The sequence below is a fragment of the Delphinus delphis genome, chromosome 13, assembly GCF_949987515.2.
Source record: "Delphinus delphis chromosome 13, mDelDel1.2, whole genome shotgun sequence".
Taxonomy (NCBI): Eukaryota; Metazoa; Chordata; class Mammalia; order Artiodactyla; family Delphinidae; genus Delphinus; species Delphinus delphis.
In genome coordinates, this window is record NC_082695.1 from 29,456,868 (window position 1) to 29,470,349 (window position 13,482).

General features: G+C 46.1%; 1 protein-coding gene across 1 annotated transcript in view; it reads right to left on the minus strand.

The window, feature by feature from the left end:
• RAB31 (RAB31, member RAS oncogene family) overlaps positions 1-13,482 on the minus strand; it is a 112,122-nt gene that overhangs the window by 6,389 nt on the left and 92,251 nt on the right. The window contains exon 6 of the mRNA XM_060028666.1: positions 10,728-10,837. Coding sequence (XP_059884649.1) covers positions 10,728-10,837 — 110 coding nt within the window. The remainder of the gene's footprint in view (positions 1-10,727; positions 10,838-13,482) is intronic.

The window sequence follows — 13,482 nt, forward strand, 5'->3', positions numbered from 1 at the left end:
TAAAGATGTAAAAAAAAAAGTTGATCCAAAACACCTTTGAGGGTTTCCCTGGTGGCGCAGTGGTTGAGAGTCCGCCTGCCGATGCAGGGGACACGGGTTCGTGCCCCGGTCCGGGAAGATCCCACATGCCGCGGAGCGGCTGGGCCCGTGAGTCATGGCCGCTGAGCCTGCATGTCCAGAGCCTGTGCTCCGCAATGGGAGAGGCCACAACAGTGAGAGGCCCACGTACCGCAAAAAAAGCAAAACAAAAGAAAAACAAAACACCTTTGAGGCCATCTGCACTGGAATGTGAATTAAAGGCTTAGATTGGTGTCCTGTGACACATCAAGGCATTTTTATGGGTATCATGACATTTGTTTCTAGGTTTTGTTCCTGAGAATTGGGCTGCCCAAACCTTTTAGTCATGTCCAATTTTGTCATCATCATGTAGATATGGATAAAATCTTTTCATCATGGTCAATTGGAAAATGTTCTTTACAAATGTAGCAATTTCTCATTGAAAACTGCCCTCCTGGGGGAACATAATAGATTTCATGGTTCCCCAATGAAGAGGGAAGGTGCTAACTAGCCGTGTGGCTCCAAGTACATCATTATAGTAACTGCTTCCCTTTAAGGAATAAAGAGCTGGTATTACAGCCTTAAAATTCCCTTTTAATACCAATAAAAAGATATTTTCACACTTGTTCTGTGAATAAAGTTTCTTCAGTAACTCCTTAAAAAAAAAAAAAAGCATCACTGCAGTTTCCTTAGACTTTGTGTTTCTCATCTGGTGGAAAGAGTTTTGAGATCTGAGTGAGACTGTTCCGGGTGAGTGAATTCAGACATGCTATCTGCTCTCTCCAAGACGGCCTTTCCTCACCTACAAAAAGAACACGGGAAGTAGCCTGACAACCACCACGCATCACAGACGCTGTGGCTAGTGTGCCAGGAACCCAGGACGATGGGCGGGCCCCCAGCACCCCAGGCTCTGGATGCAGCTACGTATCAACCCCGGCCTCCCCCTCCGCGCAGTGGATGCTTAGGGTTCAGTTACTAGGATGGGGCCCATCCTGCTCTTCTCCTAAACACTCAGCTGGGGAGGGGCCCGCACGTGCCAGCTTCCAACAGTAAGAAGAAAGGAAGTGCTTCCATTTCCAGGCAGAGAAAGGAAAGCCGGGCCCTAACGACGACGCAAGCACCTTGAAAAGTGCAGGAAGCCACCAGCGCTGTGAAAACACACCAAGAGCTCGGACCTTGTGGTCGGAGCTATTTGGAACTTACTCAAAGCTTAAATGCACTTACACAATAGCATAGTTCCAGAAAATGCCATAGCGTTTGGTACCAAGGTGATCACCTTGGAACACTGTTGAATCAGTATTAATTACATGGGCACAGAATTGGACAAAAATATCCACGCAAACGTCTGAAAGAAACATCACTGCATATTTCTGCTCTTATAAAATGTCCTCTGAGTACACAACCTCCAAACAGCTCGTTCTGGAGTATAAATCCTACGGCAGGGTGTTTATTTTAATAAGGTTTGGATTGTGTAAGATTCTGCTTGGGAAAAGTTAAAAGACTTTTTTTTTTTTTGGAGTTCCGTTTTCCTGAAAGTCGATAGCCCAGAGAAAAAGCAGGCTTTAATAACGATTCCTCAAGAATTCAGTATGTGAGAAAACAAACTCCAAGCCTATCAGCTGTATCACGGCTCTGGACTGGGGCTGTAACGCTTTCACACACGGCAGGCTCAGCTGCAGCTATCTTCTCGCCCTGTGTGGCGACCGGCCGCTTTCTGCACAGGCCTGGAGTCCTCCCTGACAAGTCGCTGTTTGCATTCTTCTCTCTTATCCCAGTCCCAGGATTTCTGAGGCTCAGCTTTGTTTGGTCGGTGTTAGAGGTGCTGGTACTTGCCCTGTCACTTCCATTTCTTGATCCTGATTTTCTGAATCACCCAGAGACCAAGTTTACTAGGACTCGGCAGTCTTTGCCCTTGATCGTGACCTCCACGCCTCTCCATTTAGAGGGGGGTCTCTATGGCCCACTGCGGTGCTCACCATCACGGGACCCTGCCCTAGAAATACACAGTGGGGCAGGCGACACATGCATGACACTCGAGGTCATCCTCTGAACCGTCCTTTTGCTGTGGAAAGAAGACAATATTGGGATTGTGAGATGACCTGGAACATTAGAGTCTAGACCTCGGAAGGTGCTAACATTCTGTGCAGGACCAGCATGGCTTAGGATTCAGGAAGTGGATTCAGCCGGAGGCTGGCAGAAAATCCAGGTCAGGGATAATGACAGCCTTAATTTGGGTGCAGTGGAGAGAAGTAGAAAACAGGGCTGGAAGGAGAACCGTAGGAAGACACCTGGCAGACGTGACAATTGATTGTATGTGGGAGGGTGAAGAGACGGGGGAGGAAAACTGAAGTTCAAGTCTAGGAGCCTCGGGAACGGTGACGCCCCAGCAGAGGAGGAAGGGAGGGGGCAGATCACCACTGGCCGTTAGTCCAAAATGCCAAACGTCTTCAGCACGGAGGGGCTTAAGTTACTCTAAGATCATTAGGCTTCCTTACCTTTCAAAGGCATCGTTTCCTTCTATTTATTTTTTTAATTAATAGACTATATTTGGGGGAAGGGAGGTAGCTTTAGGTTTACAGAAGAAGTTGAGCATAAAGTTCAGAGAGTTCCCATACACTCCTCCTCCTAACTCCCGATTTCCTCTGTTTTAACGTCTTGCAGGAGTGTGGAACATTTATTACAACGGATGAGCCATTACTGATCATTAAGTGAAGTCCATGGTTTCCACGAGGGCTCACTCTTAGCGCTGTACATTCTATGGGTTTTGAGAAATGTATAATGACATGATACCATCACAGTATCACACAGAATAGTTTCACTGCCAGCCCCTGGCAACCACGGATCGTTCTACTGTCCCCATAGTTGTGCCTTTTCCAGAGTGTCATATAGCTGGAACCATATAGTATGTAGCCTTTTCAGACTGGCTTCTTTCACTTAGTAAATATGCATTTAACATTCTCCCGTGTCTTTTCATGGGCTGATAGCTCATTTCCTCTTATCGCTGGAAAATATTCCATTGTGTGGATATATCCCTTTTAATTTTTTAGTTTAACATTTAAAAATTATAAGACGCAAAAAAAAACACAAACAAACACAAGCCACAAAGAACAAATCTAATAAACTAGACTTCATCAAAATGAAAAACTTCTGCTCTTCCAAAGACGTCGAGAAAGTGAAAACGCAAGCCACAGCCTGGGAGAAAATATTTGAAAGACAATTATCTGATAAAGAGCATGTATCCAAACTATATAAATAATCTTTAGAACCCAATAATAAGAAAACAACTCAATACAAAACGGGCAAAAGTTGAACAGACACTTCCCCAAAGAAGACACAAGGATTGCGAATAAGCACACGAAAAGGCACTCAACGTAACCTGTCGTTAGGAAGATGGACGTCAAAACCACAAGGAGAGACCACTATATTCCCATTCGAATGACTGAAATTTTATCAACTGATCATTCCACGTGCTGGCAAGGAGCTGGAGCTACTGGAGCTCTCCTGTATTGGTGGTGGGAATGTAAAATGTTCAAACTGCTTTGGAGCACAGTCTGGGGGACCCTTAGAGTGTGAACCATTAGCTGTGAGATAAGCCAGTTGCGCCACTTCTAGGTATTTACCCACACAGACTTGTACACGAAAGCTCATCACAGCCTTGCCTGTAATTAATTGCCAAAACCTGAAAACAGCCCAAATGTTTAGGTGAATGGACTAACAAATTTTTACTCACGTTACGGAATACCACTCGGTACTAAAATGGAACTCAGCAAAATCCATTGTGTGTTCAACTCGGATCAGGACAACTGACCTAACTGCTCGCATAAAGAAATTGCAAGGAGGGAACCTACTGCTAAGGAGGGGCTTAAAAGACACACCAGCTAATTTTATCAATTTTATCCACTGTGTGTGGAGCTTATTTGCCTCCTGATCCACACAAACTATAAAATGCAAACAAAGAAACCAGTTATGATCATTATGAACCATTGAAAATCTGAACACTGGATGTTTGACGATATGAATATGATTACAGCATTATGAGTATTAATGTGAGCATGTCATTGTTTTATGTAAAAAAAGTTACATGCTGAGAATATTTACAGATGAAACGATGTCTGGAATTCCCTTCAAAATAATACAGGCGGGGGGTCGGGGGGAGTGGGGGGTAGGGATGAAACCAGCTTGGTTATGAGTACAGTCTGCCCTCTATGTCTGCAGGTTCTGTATCCGCAGATTCAACTCACCGCAGACTGAAAATATTCGAGAAAAAAAAAATTCCAGAAAGTTCCAAAAAGTAAAAGTTGAATTTGCCACATTGGCAACTATTTGAATAGCATTTACATTGTATTTACAACTATTTGCGTAGCACTGACATTGTCTTAGGTATTATTTGTAATCTAGAGATTATTGAAAGTATATGGCAGGATGTGCTTGGCTATATACAAATACTACACCCTTTTATATAAGGGACTTGAGGATCCTCGCTGGGGTCCTAAGCAATCCTCCAAGGACACCAGGTGACGACCGTAGTGACGGTTCATTATGTTATTCAGTTTACTGGTGTATATGTTTAAATTTTCCTGTAATAAAGTCTTTTGTTAAGTTCCCTGCAATCTCACCGCCATGAAACAACCACTGTTGACGTTTTAATGTGTGTGTATCTTCCCAATATTTGCCCAGAAGAATATATTTACTATTATATATTATATGGTTCATATTTTATAAAATCAGGATATTATACAAACTGCTCTATAACTTTGGTTTCACACTCAACCATTTCTCTTTTTATGTCACTAAAGACAGATTTACAAACTCATTTTTAATCACTAGTTTATACTGGTGTCCCATGATTTTTAAAAAATTATTTCCCAAGTGTTGGACAGTTAAGTCATTTCCTGTTTTTCACCATCATGAATACTGTTACCATAAGCTGCCATCTGCAATGAGAAGTGACACAGACTCGCAGTTGAGAGCCTGGGTTCTGGAGCCCGGCTGCCTGGCTTCTAATCCTGACCCTCTGTGACCTGGAGCAGATCACAAACCTCTCCACACCTCAGCTTCCTCAGATGTAAAATAGGGATGATAACAGTGCCTATTTCACAAGACAAACGGTGCATTAATGAGCTAATATATATGTAAGCAATTGCAACAATGGCGCAGAATGACAATTTGCTCTATGTGAAACATCATTACTACATTTTGCACGCCTGGTCAATTTCTTCTTTAGAATCACTGGGATAAAAGATATGCATGTTTAGGGCTTTCGAGACCCAACTTACCCACATTCTGAAACTACATTCTTTTGCAGAGGTCTCCTATCATTGCATTTGGTAAATTAACTTTTGAGAGGTTAAGAAAGTGGACAGGCTTTGTCTTTGTCCTTTCCTTGTCCCACAAAGGCTAAACTTACCTTCATTTGACAGTTTGCTGTACTATTATAAAATGTGCATATGTTTTGTTTTGTTTTAAACTTTCTTTAACCTGCTCCAAACCAAAAGTGTCCACCTAGAGAATTTCAAAATCCAGTGGACTTAAAATAGCTAACACTCTGTGCAACAAATGATTGCAGACAAGACACGATTACTGCCCATAAACCTTAAGTTCCTGTCTTTCATGTTAACACCCTATTCTAATTTTTCCAAACTCATATGCTTGTACCTCTAATTACATTCACTTAAAAAAAAAACGAATATTTCTCACCTTGTTCTCAAACTAACAACAAACAAAAGCCTAGTTTCATCTCCAGATGTGATGTTCAGGACAAACCCTGTGTTCTCTAGTCAGTATTCAAGTTAGCTGAGCAGAAGCACAGCTGTCCAGCCTAGGTCCTGCCCCAATCCAGACATGTTTCTGTTGAGCCTGCAGCCCCAAGTCTTTTTGCCCTCAGGGAGAGATTCTTTCTAAAGAGTAGGGGATTTGAGTTGAAATCCACAAAGCAAACCTTGTGTTCCCCATGCTCCAGAATCCAGTCTGCCAGTCTCTTAGCAAATCCAGCCTCAGAGGACTTGCTCCTGTGCTCACTTTCCTCCTTCCAGGGAAGGGAGCCTGGGGTGCATCTCAGGACCATGCTGTTCCTTGTTCCCCATTGGGACCACTACCCAGTGTTCCTGGTTCTACTCCCAAAAGACTTCTGAAATTCACATCCACGTTTTTCCTCCTCATCCAGGCCTCTCTCCTAGAGGACCACAACAGCATCCTCCTCCTCCAGACACATTCTCCAGGGTGGATCTCCCCACTACAAGGCCTGCAAGCATCTGGCTCAGTCTCTAACACCCCCTTCCCCTCCCCCCCCCGCATGTGGTTCCTGAGCTCCCACCCTGCAGCCCACCCACCTCCTTTCTCTTCCTTAAAGGCTCCACCACTTCCTGCCTCAGGAACTCACACACCGTGTCCACTTGGCCTGACTGCTCTTCGTGAGCTCTCTGCCCTCTTCTCATTTTTCAGGTCTAGCCTAAAACCATCTCCCTGGGGAGACCTTCCCCAGCCAATCTAAAGTCCCCACCTGTAACTGTCCCCACGGTCCTTGTACTTTTGCTTCTCAGCCTTGACTACGATGTGTAATTACACACCCACTTGACTGTACCCACAGCCTGTCTCTCCACTCGACCGTCAGTCTGTTTTGTTCCCCAGGCTGTCCCTGGTGTCCAGCATGGCCTGGTGCTAGCCAACTTAAGTACCCATAGAAAAGTGACACATTTCACTTGATCTAGTGAATCCACTGAAATATTATCTCCTGGAACAGCATGAGATGAGCTGGAAGGTCCAGATTCAAAAACCTCAATTGGGCACGCTCTTATTTCCTAGCCTCATCTTTATGGGGAATGTGCCAGAATGAGATCAGCTCCCAGAGGACTTACAGCTCACCAGAAGAAGAGACGCATACCTGGAACCCTTGGAGAATCACTCAGAGAAAGCATATGTCCAGGTGTCAGAGTGATGGAGCAGAGACCATAGGAACCTCAAGTCAAAGGGGAGAGCCATGCATGAGACTTCACGAAGGCAGGAGATTCCAGGGAATTAACATCTGTGGGGAGGAAGGGAGGGGCATCTCATGCAGGGTGGGGCGGGAGAGAGCGAATGTACGAAGGAGGGAGCAAAGATGAAGCCTTTACTGCTGTCAGGGCTCCTCACCTGCCTCTCAAGGTGACTGAGACGGGCAGAGTAGTTTCATAGGGAAGACCATACAGGTTTGGGACAACAGTCGAGTATTCGCTGTTTCCACACACCAATTTAAAAACTCAGTGGACAATAATTTTCTTGGCTAAGAATCCTTCCTATGTTTTAACTCAAAGAGGAAAACGTTAGTGTTCAAATTAAAGGTCTAAAAACCCAGGAAAAAAAAAAGAACAACCCCATGGGACTTCCCTGGCAGTCCAGTGGTTAAGACTCTGCATTTCCAGTGCAGGGGGTGTGGGCCTGATCCCTGTGGGGAACTAAGATCCCACACGCCACGTGGTGCGGCTGAAAAAAAAGAACAACTCTGAATGGAGATACACGAAGAACATTAGCCACACACTGTTGAGTAAAGCGGGTCAAAAGTGAGCAGTGGAAAAGGGCACCAGGAGGATGCCAACCAGAGAACGGAGTGTGCACAGACCACCCCAAAGGGCAGCACAAACACTTCACAGGGCAGCTTCAGTCTGAAAACAGTATTTTGCTAACAATTTCCAGTTATGAAATATATTAACTTATGTTCCCAAAACACAGTTGTCTCATTTCTGGCTTACGGGCCTTCTGGGAATGTAAGAGGGAAATGCTGGTCTCTTGCTCTGAGTCCGTATGAATCAATTTTGCTTAAGCACACCTCTTTAACGGCTTTTCTTCTCACTCCTCCTGCATGGTTTTCTGTGACTGCTCTCTCCCGGGCATGTTGTCTCTGCAACCCTGTTCTGGGGGGCACAGGTGTCAGCAATATCTTGACCTATTTTGAGTTCAGGGAGGAGCATATGTAATACAAGTTGGAACAGGGGGCAGGAAAATAAACGAGGTGTCTGCTGTAATGTATCTAGGTGCGCTCAGTACTGTGTTTTAAGTTAACCTGTAAGTGGGTGACAACATCCCACTCTGGAGACATGCACCTGAAGGAATAGAGGCCAGGGAGGCACCAGGGTGCACATTATAAATATGGACGGACATCTCGCCACTGTCTGGGTATCCACAGGCTTCTTTGCTAAGGTAACTCTAACCAAAGTCTAATGAAACAGAAACAAACAACTGTTTATTTGATGTGGAAGATGAGGAGATACAAGAATTCAATGGCTTCTCTACGAATTAATGATTTGAAGCCATGATTGCCCAGTGCTATAAGCAAAACGTTTGTTTTTTTTTTATTAAATGAAGCAGCCCACCAGGCTCTCAGGAATTCCTTATGCAAAGTCTCCATCACTTTGATCCATAAAGACCTCATATGCATGAAGGGATTTATACTGGCCGAACAGAGCAAAGGAATTAGCTTTTGAGTTGAGAGACTAATGCTTGGGCTCAGGCTTGTTTTCTTCCTTGAAGTCCTTATGTCAGTTTATATCGAAAGCATGACTTTGCAGAAACCTCGGAAGGTCCCCTAGCTCGTGCAGAAATCCCAAGGTGAATTTCAGGTACACAGAGCTGCGTGGATGCGGGGGAGAGGGCTCTGGAAAATACCAGGAGCTGCACAGGGATGGCTGTGAATGTCACAGTTGTCAGCAGCTCTCCTGCTGCATTAATTAAAACCACTAATACATATTCATAAAAACAAAATGTTTACCAGCTGTACAACTAGCCTGACGTACCAGAAAAGCTGAACGTCCCCAGAAAAGACAGAGTTTGAAGAAATACGAGGTTAGCGGAATGAGCTCAATCCAAACCCTCTTAGACGTCACCCAGACTCACACGGCGCAGCCCTGCACCCACGGCCCAATTTCAGGCAGGACCAGGAGTCTGAGGATGTGGGGTTTCCAACGTAAAACTACAGCCCTGGCGCGCGAGAGTCCAACCTCCAAGACCCGAGAGCTCAGAGAATACTATTGTTTTGAGGGTGAAACCACAGCAGGAATACAAATCCTTCTGAAGGAGGAAGGAAGGGAAGTGGATGTGGACCCTGGCGAACAAGTGGGACCAGGGCTGCAGAGAGCTCCACTGCTTCTTTCGCGTGTTCCTGGGCCCTGTAAGTAACCCAGGTCAGAGCTCCTCATGTGCGGTGAAGTCTCCTTCAAGCCAAGAGAAACAAGCAAAATATTCCCTGCTGTGGGTTCTCAGAGTCTGAAGTAACAAACCAAAACCAGCGGAAAGGAACTCAAATCTGTCCTGGGAAGCACGGCCCCTCTGCCTCTGAGAGGTTTGCCAACAGGGACTGCAGGCCGCATGGAGACCAAAACATCAGTTTCCCTTCTGGAATTCCCTTCTGGAATTGCCTGCAGCCCAGCCAACTGTTCTGGGGTTCGGCTTTCCTGAGACGGGCACCCCAGGACTTTGGCTCCCTGCACCTGGCTAGGCACACGCTCCGAGGGCATCTCAGGACACAGTTTCTCGAGACAGCCACCGGCAGGTCGCTCTCTGGGGGGATCCAGGATGGAAAAGCTGTTACCAAGGAAGCTGTGAAGGTTCAAGCTGGCCGTCGGCTGGGGAACAGCCGCAGATAAAGGTTATTCGTGAGACCAACATAAAGATAGGGAAGCAAACACGACCCAGGACTGGGGACAAAGACAAGAGCCATCAGCTTCCATCAGTAACTGATCAGATGGACCCAGAGATGATCATGCTGAGTGAAGTAAGCCAGGCAGAGAACGACAAATACCGTATGATATCACTTCTTACGTGTGGAGTGTAAAAAAAACAAATGCAAATGAATTTATTTACAAAACAGAAACAGCTCACAGACACAGAAAACAAACTTATGGTCACCAAAGCGGAAAGGGGAGGGATAAACTAGGAGTTTGGGATTGACATACACACACTACTATCTATAAAATAGATAACCAATAAGGACCTACTGTACAGCACAGGGGACTGTGCTTAATATCTTGTAATAACCTGTAAGAGAAAAGAATCTGAAAAGAAGTATATATATATATATATATATATACACACACGTATAACTGAATGACTTTGCTGTACACCTGAAACTAACATGACATTGTAAATCAACTATACTTCAATTAAAAAACTCACCAGAAATGAGGAAAAGTTTTCCACACCAACTCTCCACCCACTTCCCAACTTCAGGTCACATGGGATGAAGACACCACTTCTTGCCGACAGTCACCAGGCAAAAGAAATGACTAAAAGCTTCTCTTGTTTCGTTTGCCCAGAGTCACTCAGTTTCATGGGTGGTTTTGGTTTTCTATACCTTTATCACTCTCTATTTTCTTTCTCCTCCCCTGGACATATTAACATAAAATGCTATAAAATATATAATTCTTTGATCAAAATACATTTTATTTTTCAACAGGATTACTTCATTTTGATTCACGAAACCCAGACTCGGCCGGTGAAACCACAGACTCGTAGAGATGGAGAATGAGGATGCACCGTGTGGGTCTGCAGTAACCAGGGCAGAACTGCAGGGTTTAGTATCTGTGGCATCGAACAAATTCACGCAGAGGAAGTGCTCTCCTCTGGAGCTCCCTGGTTTTTATCCTCTGACTCCCAGAGCATAAAAATGCAATCCATGCGGAAAACACAAATCAGGTACTTACTGATTCCTTGAAAGAGCTCTTCTATATTAATTGCGTTCTTTGCACTGGTCTCAACCACAACAGCACCAATGGACTCTGCATACTCCTTAGCATCCTTCAAGGGCACCTCCCTGGAAAAGAGCGCAAACCCAGACAGAGATGAATGCTCGTTTGTACAGGATAAATAACCCGACAGAGCAAAGAAAAAGCTCACGTGCAAACAGCTCCCTTGTGGTCCTGCAGAATAATAACTCGGTTGCTCAGCAAGTATTGGAAACCTAAGATGGGTGAGGCTTTTTCAAGTTTAAAACCTGCTCTCTGGCATCCATGGAGATAAACTACTGTCCCCGGTCCCACCGAAGGAAAGAACTCCAGAACAGTAGGAAAAGGTTTTAGGAGTAAGGCCAGCTTTCGGAGTTAGGATTGATTCCAAAATTTTTTCCCATAATAATGACTCAATATTTTTAAAAATTTGTGTATGTGTGCATGCATGCATACATGCTTTTCTAAGGATTTCCATATATTGCCTTTTATAAATCAGAGAAAATATGTGACATGATCTGGAAGTTTGGCAGTGAGCATGTTCACAACTCCAACGGCACATTTAGATGAATAATCTAAAAAGACATTTATTGATGTACTTTTCATGTGAACATACTGCGGTGGATCCAAACATTTAAAAAGACACAGTGCCTGTTCTCCAGAAGTTTACTGATGTATTCAACCAATATTTAGTGAGTGCTGTTGTATGCCAGCCTTTCTTTCAGGTGTAGAGAAAACCCTAGTCCCTGCCTTTTGGAATCTACACTTGAGAGCGAAGACACACACACCCACAGACACGCGAAGGAACAACATTGTCATATCTGTGTGGACAGCAAAGTGCTCAGGAGTAGCGGGGTGGAGAGCCGTGCATTTGATCAATGGAACCCAGGCAGGTGCCTTGGAGGAGGTCACTGAAGTGTGGCCACGAGCGGCAGTGAGAACATGGACCAGGGCCTGTGATACAGCAGCCTGACAAAGGCCCCCCAGGTGGGGAGCGCCCTCATTCCCCCATCCCCGGTGCCATGGAAAGTCAACTCTGCACCCAGCCAGCACTGCCTTGGGTACAATGGAGGGTTGACAATGAAGGACGTGGGGTCTGAGTGCAGAGAAAGTCAGTGATGGGGCTGAGAGGGTCCAGCAGGGATCGTGGACGGGCAGGTGGGCACCTAGTGGTCACGGAGGGCCAGCGACAGGATCAGCTCCATATCCTAGGGAAACAGGGGCACGAAAGGGACTAGACAGGGAGGCAGGGGAGAGTTCACCAGTTCCTCCAGTACTGCAGGCAAGAGAATGCAGGGCTGGGCTAGGGGGATGCTACAGGGAAAGGGCAGAGGGCAGGGAAAATCAAAACTGGGAGGGCAGTTCTTCTACAGGCCTCATCGATGGTTTCAACCGGTGCATAAAGTTACTGGGAAGGGCTTCCCTGGTGGCGCAGTGGTTAAGAATCCTCCTGCCAATGCAGGGCACATGGGTTCGAGCCCTGGTCCAGGAAGATCTCATATGCCGCGGAGCGACTAAGCCCGTGCACCACAACTATTGAGCCCACGTGCCTAGAGCCCGTGCTCCGCAACAAGAGAAGCCACCACAATGAGAAGCCCGCGCACCGCAACGAAGAGTAGCCCCCGCTCGCCGCAACTAGAGAAAGCCCACGCGCAGCAACGAAGACCCAGTGCAGCCAGAAATAAAATAAATGTATATTAAAAAAAAAGTTACTGGGCAACTTCTACCTGGCATTTAAATTCTCTCCAGACCCCAAATCATATGAGAGGAGGACTTTTCAGGCACTTCCTGGGAAAGGGTCCCACTGCCACCTTCAAGACGGTGGTCCCAGGAGAAAAGAGGCCTCCTGAGTGTCAGCTGGAATCTGCACTTGAGTCATCGTTCTCACCAAAGATGCACCGGGCAAAATGACTCTCCCGAATCTACCCTCTTTCTTGTGTTCTAACAGACAAGCCCCGGGCCTCTCAGTTATTAAAAATAAGTCTTCAGTCTTTTGGTGGCGGTGAATTTTACAGTTGAAATATTTCAGAAGAGGGCTTGTCTAGGTTCAGTTTGGCAAGTCACCCTATTTCTTCTGTCTTCCTGGCAGTCTTTATCAAACCACAAATTGAAGGGTGGGGCTCCTCTCTGCCCAAAGGTGGAGCAGATAAGACGGGCTGTGTTTGCTCATCTCTCCCTGGGGTAGGGGCCCATCTGGCAACCAAGGAAGCTGCAGCGACACCTCCCCTGCGTTCTTAACTCCCCTCTCATCAGCCCCCTCGCTGGACGAAGACGAGCAGAAAAGTTTCTGCCAGGGTTACGGTGAGAACAAAGTCACTTGCAATGCAATACAACCTATCCATCCCGAGGACCACAGTAAACCTCCGAGAAGGGTTAGTTCTCTCAGAGCCAACAATGCTGGGCCCTGAAATGCAGAGAGAAGAGAAGCGCGTCCTCAGATCTCCCCCAGGTTTCGAAACGGGTCTCGTTAAACAAATGACTTGCCAAGGTGACACAGTGACTCGGGGCAGAGACAGGGGCCAACGCGGGGCCCTCTGGCTCTGCCCCCTTTGCTCCTGTCACAACGAGCAAACAGGCACCCACATTCCAGAAGCCGTTCCTTCGATCTTTACAGACAAAGAAAGAACCCCAAACTGCAGCACGCTGGAGGAGGGGCAGAGGCAGGGCCAGGTGCAGCCCATCCTGTAGAACAGGTTCTCATGCCAGGAGTCTGGAGGCCAGGCAAGTCCCGCTC